Source organism: Sinohyriopsis cumingii, chromosome 5, assembly GCF_028554795.1.
Source record: "Sinohyriopsis cumingii isolate HCF-2022 chromosome 5, ASM2855479v2, whole genome shotgun sequence".
NCBI classification, from domain to species: domain Eukaryota; kingdom Metazoa; phylum Mollusca; class Bivalvia; order Unionida; family Unionidae; genus Sinohyriopsis; species Sinohyriopsis cumingii.
The window spans coordinates 98,720,014-98,740,599 of record NC_142965.1 but is presented as its reverse complement, the minus strand read 5'-3'; the positions used below and the strand labels follow the sequence as shown (position 1 = coordinate 98,740,599).

The 20,586-nt window shown below is 35.5% G+C and overlaps 1 protein-coding gene across 3 annotated transcripts in view; it reads right to left on the bottom strand.

Moving 5' to 3' along the window:
• The window catches only part of LOC149799849 (disks large homolog 1-like), a 286,339-nt gene that overhangs the window by 233,781 nt on the left and 31,972 nt on the right, over positions 1-20,586 (bottom strand). For all 3 annotated transcript variants that reach the window (XM_089959274.1, XM_089959275.1, XM_089959276.1), the window contains 2 exons: positions 6,018-6,151; positions 824-1,024 (listed from right to left, as the gene is read on the bottom strand). In XM_089959274.1, coding sequence (XP_089815400.1) covers positions 824-1,024; positions 6,018-6,151 — 335 coding nt within the window. The remainder of the gene's footprint in view (positions 1-823; positions 1,025-6,017; positions 6,152-20,586) is intronic.

Sequence of the window (20,586 nt, the reverse complement as noted above, 5' to 3'; positions counted from 1 at the left end):
ACCTCAGTTGTAGGAGATATTGGGTTCCAACCCCAGCTGAGTCATACCAAAGACTTATAAAAATGACACTAACAGCTGTCCCACTAGGTGCTCAGCATTAAGAGGGTGGTGTCAGGACTGGTGGGCCCAATGTCAGGATAATATGACTAGGTGAAACATCATGCTACAAGTCTGTGACATGATGCTGCCCCAGTGCTAGACATCACTATAAACTGCCACACTGCAGACATCGTAATGATATGACTGAAAAAAATTTTAAGCTACTTTAAAAATCCAAATCACACACAAACACAAAGTCAGCCCCCTACCTCTCTTGGTAATAATGACAAAAAACACAAAAAGAAATTATTAAATGGTTCAAATTACACAAAATTTGAATGGCATGCATTTGGTTTAAAGATATCTAGCATATTGCTCCTGCAGTCAGTTCAGGTTCCAGATTCTGCATACATCTGAAAATATTGCACTTTTACCACTGTGCAACTCCCTTTCAAACAGAGCCATATAATTAAATGCACCATGAATATAGATACATGTATTGGTTTCATGGCTGTTTGACCCATTTTAAAAAGCAGGATTTATGTCCAGATGGTTCTGATCCAGTCTGACAATGCAATTTTTTTCTTTCATGTTACGCACAAAATACCCAATCAGATTTGCTCCCAATCATGGAGCAAAAACCTCAATTTACCTAATTCTTTTCTAGAGCCCATAAGTTTTCCTTTCGGCTACTTAATGAACCAGATTTGGAAATCCAGAATTCCAGATTGATCCATATTTCTTTTAACTCAAAATGCCTAGATTGAGACCTAAAATTACTTACCGGTGGAGGTGGAAGTTCTTTCTCTTCTACTATCTCAAGGTCATACTTTGTATGATTAACTGGTTTTGGTGGAATGACAGGAGGAATAACACGAACGACTGGGGCTGACTCAACCTTTACAGTTTCAGGCCTCACTTCATCCTCATCTGTCAATTCTGGTGGTGGAGGTGGCAACTCTTCTTCAGAAGGAACACGCACCTTCTAAAAACAATATAAAGTTAGCATTAGCAAAAAGAGTTACATATGGAGATCAAGCTGAAAATATACAATTTCACCTTACAAAGTTAGTGTAAATTTGACGTTTGGGTTCCTAATTTATGAAATTGGATTCATTTATTAAAACAATTTTAAAAAACATCATGGTACAGACTTAACGATTCAAAACCTGCACGCTTCTCTTTGAGTGTGGATGTGTATCAACTGTTTGCAATTCAGCGTGCATTATCATTATCAGAATACTAACCGGAATATGCTGCAGTGAGGAAGTTCCTCTCTGACAACGGCTGGGGGAAAGCAGCATGAAGACACAAGTCTTCACCACATAAATTAATATTTACCAACACTTCACTCCAACTCATTCCTGAATCCGAGCAATAATTTATATTTTCAAAAGAAATCAAAATTCAAACAGCACATTGCAATGGTTACTGTATTATACAGTCTTATGTGTTGGGTCCAACTACAAACAACATAGAACCTGATCTGACATGGCATAATCTAACTGCAATTCAGAGTCTGTATTACTTGATCAATTGATTAGACTTAACAAACAGCACAGACACAGATCTGCCTGCACATTATACAATTGCAGATCTGAGTCAATGCAGTTTTCAACTTCAACTTATAATGGAGTATTACAGTACGATTTTCTTAATTCCCTAATTTACTTTCATTTACCCAATATCAATGACCTTGAAGAAATGATTAATATATGGCCATACTTTATCAAAAGATTTGCATTTTAGAGAGGAAAAGACCAATTCCTTAACCTGCTCACAGTCAGAAATGGAATCAAATAAACAACCCCTCTAGATCCAGCATTGCTAAATTTAATGTGATCACAAATTTTAAAGCATTACAGAACTTTACAAACCATATGTATAAGCAACGTGTGCATCCAAAAATGGAGAACTCCTTAACATTTGCTGTGCAAGGACTTAAACAGAGCAACTTTTGTTGGAAGGTGAAATTTAGGCAAAAAACCTTTTGGGGAACATAACTCTAAATGACATAAAATTCTCAAATTCCAACTCCTTTAAAGACTCATCAATATAAAGGTCCATGATAAATCTGCTTGAAATTCAAAACTCCTCTGTAACATTATGCTGTAGAAATTAATGGGGAATGAGCAAATACTCATGCTAATAATAAATGCTGGATTAAATTAATTCTCATCACTACAAGGCTAGATTCCATAAACTGGTTGTTGTTGCTGTTGTTGTTGTTGTTATTGAAGGGTTTAATGCCATTTTTGAGCACAAGATAGGCTACACATAGCGGCCAGTATAAATGGTGGAGGAAGAACCAGGGAAAACCCTGGTAAGAACCACCGACCCATGAGAAGCTACTGGCAAGCTTTCTCACATACCCACATTAGCCAAATCTGAGACCTGAACCAACGCAGACTGACGTGAGATGGCAGTGATCCGTAGTGGTGAGTGCTTTAGGCCACTCAGCCACTTGGGTCACCCCATAAACTGGTAAAGTAATGCTGCAGAAACCATGAAAATTGTTATTGACTATCATTGGGCACAACTACTGCAAATAATATTGATGAATATTAAAATCAAATTCATTCAAGGTCTTACTGACATAAAAGGGCATGCTAAATCTGGCTGAAATCCTGATCTAGTTATACTATAGAAACCAAAGTGGAGAGGCTGAGAAATCAGGGGCCATAATTCTTCCAAATGATATTGTGGAACACTATAAATCAAACTCATCTGAGGTCTCATCAGTTTACAGTTACATGCCAAATTCAGCCAAAACTCAGAAGCCCTATGTAAATTAATGCTGCAGAAACAAAGTCAGGAAAACAAAAACTTAGGGTTAACAACTCCTGCAAATGATATCACGGAATGAGTGAAATCAAACTCCTTAAAAATACTACCAACATATAGTGTATGCTAAATTTAGCTCCAAGAATTCTTAGTGAAGTTATGGTGCAGACACAGTAGTTAGGAAGATAATCTGGAAGCATAACTCCTGTAAATGATGTAGAATGCTCATTTGTTCAACAGTTCTTTTCAAATGACAGATAATACATACTGTGAGTGCTCTGTCATACGCTGCTTACCAATTTTCATTCATTTATTGCTCTGAATTACAAATGAACCATAATGATCTACAACAAGAAGCTAATCCTCCTACATCAATCCACTAATTAATTACAAAAATTGTTGCCCTCAGCCAAATTAACTTAATCACATAATGATTGATTATTTTGGTAAGTCCAAATTATAATTTTTCTATATAAAATTTCATGATGTTGAACATATTAAATAATTTCAGTTTTTTAAAGTCACATGAGAAACAGAATCTTTAATTTTTGCTCATTCCAACTAAATTGGTAAATAGTAAAAATGAATTAACACCAACACAAAATCTGTGACCAGTTTCACTTTACTGTTAAATCTGACCGTATCTGAAGAAAATAAATTTATAAAATTCATGAAATAATTTTCTGCTGGCTAAGGACAGCAAACAGCATAAATTATCTGACTCTTTTCATAAATTTCATCCTTTATATGTGCAGATGAATTCTCATCAGTTCCAGTTCTTTTCAATTGTCACATCATATACATAGTCAAACCTATCCAGGGGCCCCGAGTGGATGAGTGGTCTAAAGCACTCTTCGTTACGGATCACTGCCATCTCACCTCAGTCTGTGGCGGATTGAGTCTAAGATTCAGCCAATGTGGGCATGTGAGAAAGCTTGCCAGTAGCTTCTCATGGGTCGGTGGTTCTTTCTGGGGTTTCCCTGGGTTCTTTCTGCACCATTAATACTGGCAGCCATGTATAGCCTATCGTGTGCTGAAAAATGGCGTTAAACCCCACAACAACAACAACAACAACAAACCTATCCAAACAGTCGCCTTTATACAGCAGTCACCTGTTCTCAACAAACATTTCTAATTCTTCTCCCACCCACCACCCCAAACAGTTTCCTATAAAAGTCCTGTATATAAGAGTCACCTGCTATCCAGACAGCAGTGAGGTGTTTTCTTACCAAATAATCATTTATCACTGCTTGAGTGGTCCCTAGAATGCATCAACAATGACAGTGCAGTGCATGCGAATTAAACTTTTGATACATGGCATTGTTTAGATAAATTAACATGTGAATCAAAGTACAAACAGTTCCTATCTCACTTCCACTCACTGTACTCTTGTCACATCATCAGTGTAACTGAAAAATGTCAATATGTCAAATCTGAACTACAAGGTGGTTTATATCATTTGAGAAGAGGGCTGAAGTGACTTGTTTGCTGGATTGTGATTGGAAAAGCAGTTGTGTTGTAGTACAAATGTAAGCCACCTTCTGTGCCTGTGTGACAAGTATAGTTTGATATCTTCATTTATTATATCTCTCTCTGATGATCAAAAATAATATCTGACCAGAGATGCAAGTGATATTTTGTTTCATTAAGGTCAGGGTCATTCACTATTTTAAAAAATTGTCTACATATAAAAGGCAGGTGAAGTTTCAACTCATGAATTTACTATTAACTTAAAACATAGGACTTCATTTCATTCAATGTACATAAATGGTCTCTAACAAAGCCTACTGTCTTTTGATCTTGGCAATGAGAGCAACTGATTAACCCATATACTTTTTGACAGCTATATAAGTTGGCCAAACAAAAAAGTTCCTTCTCTCTTTCATATTCATATGTTAGCTATTAATTAATACAATTAACTTTTTGTCATGGTTCACAAAACAAACTCAGATCAGAATGTAATAATATTATGTGCATGGTATTTGTTCAAAAACCATTTCTGAAAGGTAAACCTGAAGAAATAGGCAATCTGTGTACAAGACCAGCTATGCCTATTATCATGGGTGGCACTACTGACATGTTTGTCTGTATTTGTCAAATACCATGAGTTCTATGTCATATCCTGGTTACCAATGGTCATTAATATTGTTGCTGCTTGAGCTACAAATTTAAAAAACAAATGAAGACATATGACAACAAGAAAATGCACCTAGTGCAATCCACTAAATCAAGTACAATTTGTTTTTGTTTTTTTCAACAACCAAGAAAGTCAACACACCATGGTTGAAGCGTACATTTCAGCAGCAAATTCAAGCACTTTTCAAAGACAGAAAGTCTTTTCAAACACTATCACTATTTGAGTAAAAAATCACAATACTGATTGTGGTATGTATGGTCCACAAACTTCCAGAATCAAGCATTTCACTTTCATATATTTTACCCCAAAAATTGATAGGATTCTCCTTTAATGCCATAAGAAATCATGTTACGAGATATTGTAGTATAAATGATCATGTCACAATATGCAATCACTACATATTAATACCATGCAGACCTTTTTGAAACCACTTTTCAGCATGATTTAATGGTCCTTTTTCATTATAATACATAACATTTTGCATCAGCTGTTTTTCTCCTTGCAGCTTTAAAGTTAAGTAATTACAGTTTTTATAGATGGATGATTTTAATGCATGTGTGTGGCTAGATCACTAGTAGGCACTGCAGAACATCTCTTGCAATCAAAACATCTATGACAAACCATCAATTTCACAATCTTCCCTGAGTTTGAAGCCAAACAAGTCCAAACATCACTCTTTTGTCTGAATACTGAGTATAAGATATGGTTCAGGCTTATTCAAGTGATTAATCATCAGCCATTATTTTTTTTAAAAATGTATTCAATTGAGTACAGTGTTCTTTCTCAAAACTGCTCCACAATCAACCTACCTAACTGATAGGATTAAAATACTGAAACAGAATTTGATACCAAGCAAATTGCATCACATTAGAGTGCTGATGACAACTGATATACTGACATATTGTTACAGCTCTAGAGGGTAACTTGAGATATTGTTCTGAAATGGATGCGCTGATGAATTGACAGCTGGACATCACAGCAAAATAGGCGAATATGAAAGATGCATAAAAAAATTAATTGTAGACACATCAAGAATACCACACAACATTCCTCTAACCTCTGTTCTGGGCAAAGAATTGATAATTGGAGGCTCTCTCTCCCACTTATTCACAATCTGCAAGGTCTCCAGAGTTTTCTGCTGTGTTGACTTGGTCTCATCCAACAGTGTACATTCATAAAACTCTTGTATATCTGGAATTATACAAATTAGACAACATTAAACTTCTGTATATAAAGTGTAAAAGAAGATCATTATCAAAGAGCAATTGGGACATTACAGTTGGTGCTAAATACTACTGATGCAGATATCTTAAGTTCTGAAAATTCCATGGTACAGTGTTTGTGGTTTCTTATTTTTGACAAGACAACATGCAGCTGCTTTCATTAATTACATGAGCACATGATCAAACTTTTACTGCAGTAATATAGGTGTCCAAGCAGATTATAACAGTACTGGGTAGACTGCAAAGTGAAGGACACACGGTACTAATTATACGGAAGAACTGTGAACCAGTCTAGAAATGGGTGAAGAAATAATAGAGTATTTACAGGTTTGGTGGTCCATAATTGGTTAATAATGAAAATTAAAATTTTAGGAAAAATATCTTTTGAGAGCTTATCCTATATGTAATGTAAAAAATATATTGACAAATTTCTACTGATGCAACTTTAGCATTTTTACAGGCTTGACTCGGGAGTACTCAATACTGAAAGTAGCACCTGATTCATTTGGTGCAGAATCAATAACACGTGTTTCATGCACATGTATGTAAACAAATTGCCGCGGGTCATATGGTGTTCTCCACACATAAGCTTGCACCAAGGTTAGATGTGCACGAAAAATTATAGGTGTTATTATCACCACCCATAAATTTTAAGTTATTGAATTTTGAATATGATAGTGTTTCCATATGTTTACCATTGGAGTGGAATTAGTACCGTGAGTCCTGAAGGTGGCAAAACTGTAAAAGTAAATATGATTACCTCACTTTCAAAGCTTTATTAGTGCATAATGCACTATTATATTCCTTTGTCTCTCTAAAAGTTGAGTGCCACCCAAACTTGGAGAGTGGGGACACTGTCCTCTGTCCTTGGGATCCTATGTGTAACATTGACTTTCTGTGCGGCAGTATTAGTAAATACAAAATTTTCAAGGCAGCTGCCATGGTGGTCATAATGAACATCTGATTGTCACCTTTTCCATTTAGGACCAACTATACACATACTATACAGCATTTCAGTGTAAACACCATGTTGATCTGACTGTCTATTCAGAAGAAGCAGCCATAACAAGATGTTCAAGATGGCTGCTGTATTTGATGTCCAAGCAGGACCATTTTCATTAAGACTCAACTAGACTATGGGATGAATGTTTGTGGAATGTTAATGGCAATCCTCCAAGCAGTTTAGGAGGAGCAGCAATAACAAACTTGCTGTAATGGATGGATGGACAACAGACCACAGTTCATCCAATATGCTCTTCTGATCTATGACCACTAGTTAAAAATCATATAAAACAATGAAGAAATTCAATGGAGAAATTCCTGGGTTGGTGAAATTCTGGGTGAATGCTGTATCTTAATTTAGGTTTACCCATTATTATCCAATTTCTGGTAAATATGAAGTGTGTGTGAACCACATGACAGTTTCTTATATCATGTTCACTTTCATTTCGCTCAGTTTGGTTTGGCATGGTGTTTTCCAGCTCAACACAAGCAGATCATGTAATGCCAATGCAATTCAAATGATGTGCCTTGTCACACACCACATTAGCAGACCTAGGCTGATCTGATGGTAGTATTCAAAACTACAACTACAGGATGCTAACCACTGAGCCTCTGCGGCTCCTGTGCTTTGCAACACTGCATGAAAATTAAAGTGCCAGATGAGCCAAAAACAAATTTAAAATACCAGATATCATGATGGTATCTTCCCTAGCATGTGCAATTTCCTTCGATAATGCTATCGATTTTGTAATGGCCTAAGTAGACCACTATAACAGCCTTTCATAAGGGGGGAGGGCAAATGGAAATTTTGATCATTCAAAAAACCAAATAAAGGTCAGCCCCCTCTTCTTAGGCAAAGTGAAACTGCAATAAAAGTAAGGACATGTTTGGCTATAACTGTCTCAGACAAAATTTAATTAAGTGATTCATGAACTGCCTGTAATTCAACTTTTCCTCAGCAGCTTCTGAAGATCAATATGTTGTCATATGATATATGAACCAGTCCAGTAACATACAAGCTAGTTTGTATAACATGAGCCTGTTGAAAATTGAAACTGCAATATGAAAACAGAATTGCACAGACTGTAATGTCTTGTTTACTTGGACTGTACTTGTCCCACCACTACCCTAAAATCACAAGACAGTCAGAAGCAGGTCCCTGTATGAACTTCTTAAGTTGATTTTGTGTATTCTTTCCATGCAGCTTAATAACTGTTTTCAACAATGTCTTCAAAATAAATCTAAACCAGAGATATGTCAATACAGCATGGATGCCCTACCAGTATGATGCAACTAAAAAGCAAACTGTTTTAAGTTAAAATATCTGGTTGCAATGCTTTAATATTGTAGAATTTTGTCAAAATAGTGACATGTATACAACTGCTTTTTCTCACCCATGTGACAGAGAAATCTAGTTCATTTGTTAACCTTACTTTTCTCATCTCAGAATAGTTGTCTTTGCCCAGTTGTCTCAATCATGGTGTCCTAATGCTAGGAACTACTTTTAAAAAGAAGAAACCTTTGATGTCTTCTGCTGTGCTTGATGGAGTTGTTATAAATTCAATCAACAACAGATAAGTAACAAAACGAACTTCCCTCAGAGAGCAACTTACGGTCTCTCCAACTCTAATAACACACCATACAAAACATTTTGAGAGAGACAGACACATGCATGCACAGGAAGTCAAGCTATTTGACAGAGCTCATAAATGCAAGCCTATAATATCCAAAACTGTAAAAACCATTAGTGCTGGTCACATGAACAAACTGTCTGAATCCTCAATGTCAAGTCCAAACTCAATATCATCTTTATTCAACACTTTACAGTCTGAAAATATATTGCAATTTAGAGTACTGGGGGAGATGGTGAAGAAAACAGAAACATCAAGTGCAGTGATATCTCTTTAACTCATTAACCCCTGGTTCCACATTTATGTGTCAGGAGGTAGTACCCTACTTTTGAGCTCTGTAGTGTCAGTGTCATTTAAGATACACCAAAAGTGGTTGGCTCTACAATGATACCAAATAATCTGAACTTTCTACTCGCATTACAAAATACTGAGGTAAAAACGTATTTTATTTTAAACCTAATGATTTTTACAAAAAAAAATTTCCCATTGCCTGATTTGGATTTTGTATCCCGACTTTAGACTTTCTGGCCTCAGAACTAAGAAATAACAGTGGGAACTGCACACAGACAGGTGAACTTTTGCAAAAAGTAGGATGTGGAGTAAAAAGTGACCAGGACTTGAAAATGATGTATCCAAAAAAAGAACAACTTTTACCATTCACATGTGCGAGTGAAATAGCCAATGAAATCAACATTTTTAACACAACTAGGCATCTTGCTAAAGGGAAATCTCTTGGAAGCCAATTTGTTGGGACGTATTCAGAAATAGACCCCAAAAATCATCCCTTCTTGCATTTAGGGCGAAAATGACAAAAATCTCGGGGGGGTTAAATGAGTTAATGGGTGTAATTTGATGACGTCACCAAATTTGGATATTCCTTGCATATTTAATCATTTGTGCATCAACACTGCACATATATTACAAAATTAGCCATTCCTTGCCAATTTGTAAGAGATAGACAAAGACAAGGACAGTGGCGGATCTAAGAAACACAAGCAATGAAAAACCAAGAATATATGCTAACCCTATATGTCCAGTATCTGAAAATGTTATAGTAAAATAATATAATAAAATAGAGACATTCAGTCATACATATAATTATATTGTTATAATGGATATACAATATATCAATTTAAATTATACAATTTTATATAGTGCATTGGCACTAAGTCCATTAGGATACAAAGTATCTAACTTATGAATCCAATAAGTTTCTTTTAAGAGTCTAGTCATGTCACCATGCACAATATCTATTGGCATGAAAGAAAAAATCAAGTATAGAGTGATTATTGGTGTTAAAGTGTGTTGAAATATTAGAGGAAAACTGAGGATCTCTATAATTTCTTATATGAAAGTGATGATTATTCATTCTCATAGAAACTTGTTGAAGTGTTTGTCCAACATATTGCATGCTACATTTTTTACAGGTTATTAAATAAATCACATCAGTTGATATGCAGTTAGTGTTATCACATGGAGAAAATACCTCTTTTGTATGAGCACTACTGAAAGAAGTACTTTCTCTTATTTTTGCACTTTTAAAGCACCAGTGTCTGTTACAATTAGATGATGAAAAGTCTTTTTTTATTTTCTGTCAGTTTAGTTCTAATTAAAAAATCTTGCAAATTCTTGGGTCTTCTATAAGCGAGAATTGGTTTAATTTTGTCAAGTGATTTTACGCTGGTTTTATTGGATAAATTTAGGAGACTATAAAATTTATTAATTATATGACCTATGTTAGGTAATGAAGGATTATACTGTATTGTGAAAGGAATTACATCTCTCTCTATTTTACATTCTGTTGTGTTTAAAGCCTCAACAGACAAAAAATACAAAAGACACTTTTCGTCATGTTGCTGAGCTCCTTAAGTTTTAATTTTTCAAGTAAAATATCATCATCAGTAAGATCAAAAGCTTTCCTAAAATCAACCAGCACAACTCTCACTAATTCTCAATTATCACTGCTCCGATGGCCTAGTGGTTAGATAGTCCACCTCAGATGCAGGAGGTTGTGGGTTCAATCCCGGGCCAAGTCATACCAAAGACTTACAAAAATGGTACTAACAGCTGCCTCACTTGGCACTCAGCATTAAGAGGTTAGTGTTAGGACTGGTCGGCTTGGTGTCAGGATAATGTGACTGGACAGGTCATCATGCAACATGTCTGCAGCACGATGCCCCAGTGCTAGAGATCACTATAAACTGTCCCACTGCAGGCATCATAGCGACATGACTGAAACATTGTTAAAGCTACATAAAAAATCCAAAACACACAAACACAATTCTCGATTATCTAAGTTTTTCGACCATTTTTCAACTATACTAACAAGACCATGTTCACATGAAAAGCATGATTGCCGAATGAGAATGACCACTACCAATTCTTTAAATATTTTTCAAATGTCTCCTGGTTTCTGTCTTGATTTGTCAATCACTTGTTGGTAATTAGACTTTTCTAATAAGAGTCTTATGACCTCATTTGTCACTTTTTGTATTGGACAGTGTTTCGTAGTGCTTTATGCTGATATGTTTTTATTGCTTGCATGACTTCTGGTATAATCCAACATGGCTGAAAAGACTGTTTAAATGTTTGATGATGTCAATGACACTTTAGATCCATCATCAAATATTTTAATAATATCCCACAAAACCACAAAACATACTTTAATTACTCTTGAAACTTCTTTGCATTAAATTTTTTTAAAGATCTATATGAAATTTTATGGAGAGATAATTTGGTGGTGAACTCATTGGTCTTGTGTGTTAGAAATATGGAGCAATGGTCACTCAAGCCAATGGAGGAAACATCAGTATATGAAGCACATTATTTTGATGAATTTTAACAAATATGGTCAAGTAAAGTTTTACTTTTTCAAGTGACAACACTAGTAGGTCCTATTACATGCTGAACCTGTCCAAATAAGGTCATGTAACTTAACCAATAACTTTTAATTTGAGGGTTATTAAGTCCCTGTTAATGTCACCAAGATGGAATATATCTTTTTCTTCATTTAGAACTTTTCAAATTAATCTTCAAATATTTCATTCCATTTGTCACGTTTGTCAAGCTCAGGTATTAAGACATGCATAATTGCCGTGGCCATGTGTTTGATGTCTAAACATTGCCGCTAGCTAGAGTTAATCTCTTACACAAGGTTACTGTGACCTGCCAGGGAGCGGAACTTTGGATCAGCAAGGCGATAGATCGCACAACTAACACATACATGTTAATATTTAGTCTAAAATCAAAGGGAGCCCAAACTGATCTGCTCTTCTTAGGTGAGACTTCTAGGTACAAGCTTTCAAAAATCAACAGTTTCCAAAACCTCTGTATATTTATACACAATATCCTCCCACACATAGTCTACTGAACCTCCTGATCCATTAATTTGGTTTTATCTAAAAAAATGAAGGTTCTCAATTTGGAAAGCATTGTTTGGCCAATCAGTTCCAAGTTTGTATTCACTCAAACCAAGCACAGAAACATTATTTTCGTTAAACAGGAACACAAGTTTAATTTGATCAAGCTGACCTGCTATTTTCATTCCTCTAATGTTAAGGGGACCCATATGCATATCTTTGCTCTTTATCCAAGGTGTAACACATTACATGTATTTTGGGTCATCAAGGGAGATAAATATGAATCTGTGCATATGAGTCAAGGAAATAATAATAATCATAATAATAATGAGGACTTTGTATAGCGCCTAAGCTTTAGAAGCTCTAAGCGCTTTACAACATTTGACAACGCCTATAAGATAAAAAACATATAATGATATGACTACAAAAACAAACACCATGAAATTAGAAAACATTAAAAAAAAAAACATGCTGAGAATATTTAAGGTAGGAAACATTATTAGGTCTTTAAGTTTGTTCTTGCAGTCGAAATAAGTGAGTTTTGAGAGCACTCTTGAATGTGATCACTGTGTCTTTGTGTCTAAGTTTAGTGGGAAATTCATTCCACGTTGCTAGGCCCAGGTACGCAAAAGAACGCTGTCCATATGACTTTGTTTTCATAGTGGGAATAATGAGTATACGATTGTCAGAAGAGGAGTGTAAGTATCTTGCTGGTGTGTACACATGGGTGAGGTCAGATAGATATGTTGGACTAGAGTCCGACAGTGAAATGTAGCTCAGAGAACAAATTTTGTGTTTGATTCTGGATCAAATGGATAGCCAGTGTAGGGTACAGAACAGCGGGGAGGTGTGCTCTGATCATGGTACTCTAAGTATGATCCGAGCATATGTGTTTTGAACTTTTTGAAGTTTCTGGAGTAGATATTGAGATGAACCAGACATAATTGAGTTACAATAGTCCAGTCTTGAAAGTACTAATGAACACACAAGTGTTTTAGTGGCATCAACAGAAATCATCATCCTTTAGCAGAGTACTACTTTAATATGCTTTCTGTGTATTGACATTACTGCTAACATCAACAATTGTAGATCCATCACATACACAGGTTTTGTAATGAAAATCTAATAGCAACTCCTTTGCAAGAGGGTTTCTGACAGAACTGCAATTTTCACATATATTAAGCAGGAATGAATACAAGTTGAATGTATTAACGAATACGGCTTCTTGGCGTTAAGCCTAATAAAGGCTTTGGCACATGGACTGCTTGAGGCCAAGAAATCAGCACTGAATCAATGAAGTCTTTCAAATGTTACTTAGCAGAAATAAAACGTATTTAAGGCAAAGCTTTTAGGTCAAAATAGGGCCATAACTCCAACAAACTTTGCTGGAAATGAATGAAATCAAACAGGACGTTTTCATTATGTAAAGCCTCCTAGAAAATTTGATCTGAATTCACAAAGTCCTTCAACTAATATCGAAAGGAAAAACAATTTGATGCAAATGAAGCAGAATTTTTCAAGCACTTTAACTCCATTAAATTCCACTGGAAAATAGCAAAAATTTAACATCACCCAGATCTTCTCAATTTAAAGCTTTTAAACAAATTTGGTTTGAGTCTATTGTTGTTGTTATTCTTGGGTTTAACGCCATTTTTCAGCACATGATAGGCTATACATGGCGGCCAGTATTAATGGTGAAAGAAGAACCTGGGAACATCCCGGAAAGAACCACCAACCCACGAGAAGCTACTGGCAAGCTTTCTCACATACCCACATTGGCTGAATCAGAGACTCAAACCCACACAGACAAAGGTGAGATGGCAGTGATCCGTAACGGAGAACGCTTTAGACCACTCGGCCACTCGGGGCCCCTGGTTTGAGTATATTAATCAATTCAAAAGTTACTGAAACAAAATTTTAATGCAAATGAAGGGAAAAGTATCAAGTCCATATGATCATAACTTTAAAATCTTCAGTGTAAAATGGTGGAAACTGAAAATGTGCTAGATCTTCTCAAAAGTCTCATTACATGCTTGGTTTAAATCCTTCAACATCACTGAGGTGAAACTAAATTTGTGTGACAAAACAGGAGGAAGCAGTATAGCAAATACCTATGCATGCACCCTCCAAAGATATCATTGGGGTGTAATGAAAACAAAAGCTGACAATTTCCAATGATCAACTTTCATGGGGAATTGTGGTTATTTAATATCAACAGCATATATGAAATGACCCCCATGCAGAATGTTTCAACAAATGTTTTTCATGAATACAATGTAATTATTACAGATAAAACTTGCAGTTGTTTATCTTCATTACTGGCACAATGAACATGTGTTGTTAGAAAATACAGGGTTAACGCTATTTTTCAGTACACCATAGGCTATACGTGGTGACCAGTATAACCGCTGAAGAAAGAACCTGGGAAAATGCTGGTAACTACCAATCCAAGGGAAGCTACTGGCAATCTTTCTCACATACAACACTTGAACCCACCTGGACAGAGGCTAGATGGAAGTGATCAATTAAGGCAAGCACTTTAAACTACTCAGCCACCCAGGTTGCCCTATCATGTGTTTAAGAATGCAGTATTTTGCATGCATTAGAACTGCATGTAACAACAAAGATGTTACCACTGCATCACTACAGTTTCACAGCCTCAAAAGTGCAGTTGATAAAATGCTTTTAATAACTGGTTAGTCAACTAAAGCATCTCACTGCTCAATTGCAAAAGTATGTGAATGATTGAGGCAATTGATCCTGAAGTCAAGTACTTGCATAATTAGTCTTCTTAACATTAATTAATATTACAGGTTTCATCATGCTCACATGTTCACTCATGTTTTAGTGGAGGAATTCATTAAAATATCATGTCTTTTACTGAAAACCCCAATGCTGATATCACAGCAATAAAGGTGGAGTATGGTAATGATTTTTAAGATGGCCACTGAGGTAGCCATATTGGATGTTGAGATTTTCATTTACAACCAAGATATTGACTCATAAACTGTTTCAAAAATCTGTACTGTTCTTTCAGTAAAATATTGATGTTATGATTTTGGGTGGTGTCAGTAGTTTTCCTATCTCACTGACAGACAGTTGGATGCAGTTGTTTTGCATCTGCTGGAAGTACAATGTGAGGGATTCAATTGTTTGCCATCTCTGCTCCTGCAACCAAACCTGTTCTAGACAAGATTTCCTTTGCAAAAGGAAATTCTCCATTTCTGCAGGTAACACTGTAGTGATTTTCAAATTAAAGGTAAGGCATGAAAATGGTAATAAGACATTTTTAAAGCAGTCAAGCACTGTCAGATAAAAGGCAAGGTGACCATGATGAGCCATCTATCCAATGAAATTAAACAGCCTGAAAAGGCCAATAAGTTTGAATTAGAACCACTGATGGCTGATAGGAAGTATGTTTGGAAGCATCTTTGTTATCTTGTCAGAGATAAGAATGGCATAGAAAACATGCAAGTCCATGTCTGTCTGTCTAATCTGCATTTCGAAAATATAACTAATAATTCATCAAATATGAAATGGCAACGCTCTACCTTTGAAAAAACCCAAGTGAAGATAACATGACCTTAAAAGTTTATATGTGTATCAATAATGTATTACTTGGTAAGTTACGCATCGCCAACATATTGACACATATTACATGTGTATTATATCATCCCAAGTTAACTACAACCTTTGGATCTTGCTTCTCCATAATGAACCCTATGTTGAATAAGCTTTCCATGCATCAAGTATGGCTTTTTCTTGGCTCCCTCACTATTTTGTATTACAGTTTGCAAATAATTGTGATAAACCAATAATTAATGTTTTATACATTAATCGTGTTACTTAGATAATATTTCCATTAGGCAAGTGAAATGAGTTGATTTGACACAGGACTGACCACTAGCTTGTTTGCAAGTAGGATTGCACGTCTTTCAACACATTTTATTATACTTCTTTTATTTGATAGCAAGACATAATCAATGTGATAATACAAAAAACAAGGGTTACTTTTAACTGATTATAACTGAGCAAACACTTCAATCAAAGCAGCTGGCACTTAATTTGGTTCTCACTGAAATGCATGTGGGTATAGCTTTGAAGGTTAACACTTTTCATATCTGCATATGCAAGTAAGAAGGCATATCACATTTAAGACGACTACACATTTATACTTATTACACTGAAACCAAATTAAAAGATAAAGCTGAAATATGAAATTCACTCAACGTTTCTCTGGTGTTTACTTCCTGTTTCCATAGTTAGCATTACCAACATTTTTTTAATCAATAGTTTGTTGTATACTATTATTTACAAGCCTAAATTTTAAAATAAACTTCTTTATTGCCAGAATGTCTTGTAGACCCAGAAATTCACTAGTCCTCCTGAATCTTCATTAGTCCTTCTCAAAAAAACGTTAGCAACAAGTGAAATTTGTCTGCCCATTGGACTATTGAAATTATGAAAACTACAACTGTGACAGAAGATCTACCTGTCTTGGACTGACAGACTGCTGCTAATTTGAAGCCCTGATATAAAGTGTACTGAAAAAAAAGGCTTCAAGAAAATGTTACAAAATATATTTTTTTTAATTAAAAGTTACAAATTCCATTATGTTGATTCTAAATGTCAACACACTAACTGTCATTTGTGACAATAAAATGATTGATATACAAAATAAAGATTTCATTTACCAATTGTAATCATGGATTTATTTTTATTTTGTATCCAAGAAAAATGGGATCCACACCTCCCACTGCATTATAAGCTGGGTTTTTTTAGTTACATGAATGCTCTAAAATGAGGGAGCAGTGTATTATGGAACAAAACAGCTTTAAGTTCTTGAAATTCTCAAAATGAGAAATTGACAATATGAACAATGAGTTTCTCTAAGTAATCAACTAACAAAGTACTATCATTTTAAAGAAAAATTACTGAGGTTTTCAACTGTACTTAGAAAAATATACCTTCTAAATGGATTTCAGAATGAGAAAAATATACCTTCTAAATGGATTTCAGAATGTGATTTTCAAATAAAACCTGATCATCAGAAATTCCACCAAGACCGACCTTGTGTCAAGGTTTTTCAGTCTGCAGAGTGACTGTGGTATTTGACAGAGGTTTCAAGATTGCAACCCACAAAGATATTATTCTACTTTTACATTGTCTTTTTAGTCTGTCACAGACAAGTTGAGCTTGTTTTACCTTTAACATGACAAACAAGCTACATATGGTTTTCAGTACAGTGATTTCTAAATAGTTTAAAAAAATATAAAGAAAAAGACTGATACAGCAACATTTTTTATGTCTGCTAATAAAAAATGAATTACCTTATGTTTTCTCAACAAAGTGTGTACCTTGTCCTTTGCAAAAGTCACTACATAAAATTATAACAAAATGTAATCAGCCTAAACTCATTCTAGTTCACTCAGACCATGATAAATAATTGATTTTATCCCACAAGAAATGACTCAATAGGTAAACAGCAACATGTTTTATGGGGAAAGCAAATATCAGAAATAAGATGGATGCAAAACAGTACCCATGAGGAATAGAATAATTACAGGAGAGCCAAACAATTCTGATTGCTGGCCCTGTAAGTGTAAACTACATCAATACTTGATGAAGAATGGTGAACTACATAAACTGCCTGTGCCAATGATACTCATTTTTAGTGCAAAAGTAATGCAAACACCAAGTGCCTGGACAGCAATTGTCTGCAATTTTCATTCATTCACTCCTACAGAATATCATGTTGAATTGTACCAATGATGCCTTTCATTCAATATAGCTTGAAATGAGAACGAAATATGGGTCAATTATCATATCTCATCACTCAATATACTGCAGATTCTTAGTTTCTTTTCATGGGTACCAATTTTCATGGTGTTTTGAAAAATGGCACATTTGTTGGCATTTAAATTGGGGATGGGTGATGCAGCATCCACATCATGATTGTTGTTTGCTTGATCTTTAAATGTGTGGCTTCTAGCAACAACAAATCCACAAAAACTTATGCCCCACAAAAAAGCAACAAATTTACATTTGGTTCTGTGTTTTGTGCTGCATGTCTCTACAAAAGCCGCAGTATGGTTGGTCCAATCAATCAGTTTCCAAACCAGTACTAACAGTGATGGACAATTGGAAGTGTGATCTCACTTCTAGGGGCCCATGTCGTTTAAGGTGTTTGTCTTTATAGATCACTCACATCTCACCTCTGTTTACGTGGATTTGAGTCTTGGCTCAACCAATATCAGTATGCGAGAAAAGCTTCGAGCAACTTTGCATGGGTCCATGGTTCTTTACAGGTCATCCTGGGTGCTTCCGCCACCAAATTTAATGCCGGCCATGTATGGCCTATCATGATTAAAAACTGCAAAAATCACAAATAATCACTGATCTCACCTCCTCAAAAAAATCATGCAATTCATGCAGACAGATAGGTCTGTTACACAGCTGATACATTACAGAAACCAGTATTTATGCAACTCTTTCATTCACAATCAGCTGAAGGGGCCTGTCTGACATATGTGCAGCATATTTCCAGCTCAAATCCTTTATGACATCTTGTATATCCACATGGAATAACACAACCCCACCTGCTCTCCATATTTCGAATTTCATGGCTACATCTGGCTGTTCCATCTAATCCAGCATCCAATCAGATGCTACTTTAACTCAATCACTTGAATGAATGTTTCTGTTTCTTTAGTCATGTGACCTGACTGAAGCATTCATGGCTTTGTCATTTGACTGTTACATGTACTTAAGAAGCAAGCAACTGTACATCACTCGTAAATATTTCAAATTATCCATTATAGTGGATTTCTTGTTCAGTCTGTTTAATGGGTAATTAGACAAAACAAGCAATATTGTCCAATCAATGAGATCTCAGGTGGGGAGTGTTTGCAGGCTGTCTGTGCTGGAACAGTGTTGGTAAATAGAGAAGCACAGTTACTCTGGAGTATAAAGTAACTTGGGAGGTTATTCAGATAATTAAGGAGCAACTCGGTTAAATTCGGTATGAAATGGGCTATAGAGAAGCACAGTTACTCTATATTTTGTACATCAACTTGGCTTTCTATAAAATGAATTTGGTCTTTAATTCATAGGAAATATTTTTAATTCATAAAGAAAGTTTTCCCCATTTTCTGATTGTTCCAATAATAGCCCAAATGAACTTTTTTAGGAAGATGTGCTACATTTTGTTATGTTGCTATCATGTGAATTACCACACACAGTTTGCAGTAATCTAAACAGGGCTGCATGTAACTTTAAAAAAAGGGTCTTTCTTAGAGATAATATGATGTCCTACTCAGACACCCATAAACTTCATTACCTTGATTTTTTCTGTCCATGAAATATTATTATCTACAAAACATCAAGAGCTCTTATCATTACAAACCATTTGCAAGGTTAAATCCTTCCATTTCTGAGATACATGTAGTTCATTGCTATCAAGATTTATTCCTCTTTACTAAGTGGAGCTCAGTAATATTAAAGTTTTTCCAGTATTAGATACCATGCCATTGGGGAGCCAAGGAAATTCAGTTGGTAAAGCATCAAACACATAATCCTAAGGTAACTGCCCAGACCAGCCATGCTTGGCGGCTTGTGTGTTCTTGGGAAAGGCACTTTGCTCCCATTTTCTCTGCATGACATAGCCAGTAACGTGCTAAAAGTACCATTAAAACAAAACAACAAAAATATGCCAGTGCTCATACACTGGCTGTTCACTTTGTTTAGGACTGCCTGCAGAGAAAGTTCCACTTCAAACTTTGAATATAAATTGTAGGTTCTTCATGGGAGCTGTAGGCCCCATAATAAAAGTGATAAAATAAAGATTTCATCTGTAAACAACCTATATTTATTTATCTGCTATCACTGACCATTGCAGATACAATAGAAAACATGTTGCATCCCATCACTCTGACTGGATGATACCTACCACATTAGATGACTTTGCTATATTTTTGGCCAATCAATGTAAAACACAAGTACACATCAATCAGGTATTATCATATAAAGTAAAACTTCAATTATCCAGCACCTGATTAACAATCAAACTCTGTTAACTGTCAGGGCATTGTACGTCAAAATATTAAAAACAAGTACATGTACATATGTAGATATTATGATTTTTTTATGACCTAGTCTATTGTAAAATAGTTTTAATGTACATATTCTGTTATCTGTCTATTCTCATATCAGTCATGGTCTAGGTCCCGCACCCTGATGGATAATCGAAGCTCTACTGTACTGATGATGTTTCATCTTTTTCATTCCCCATGTTTAATACTGCTCTGTGGGACACTTGCAGGGGATGGTTGACTGGAGATTACATTGACCAGCAGGTTTCAATGACTTTGTTGAAGGTATGTGGTCCTCAACTAATGCTACAGTGCAGAAAC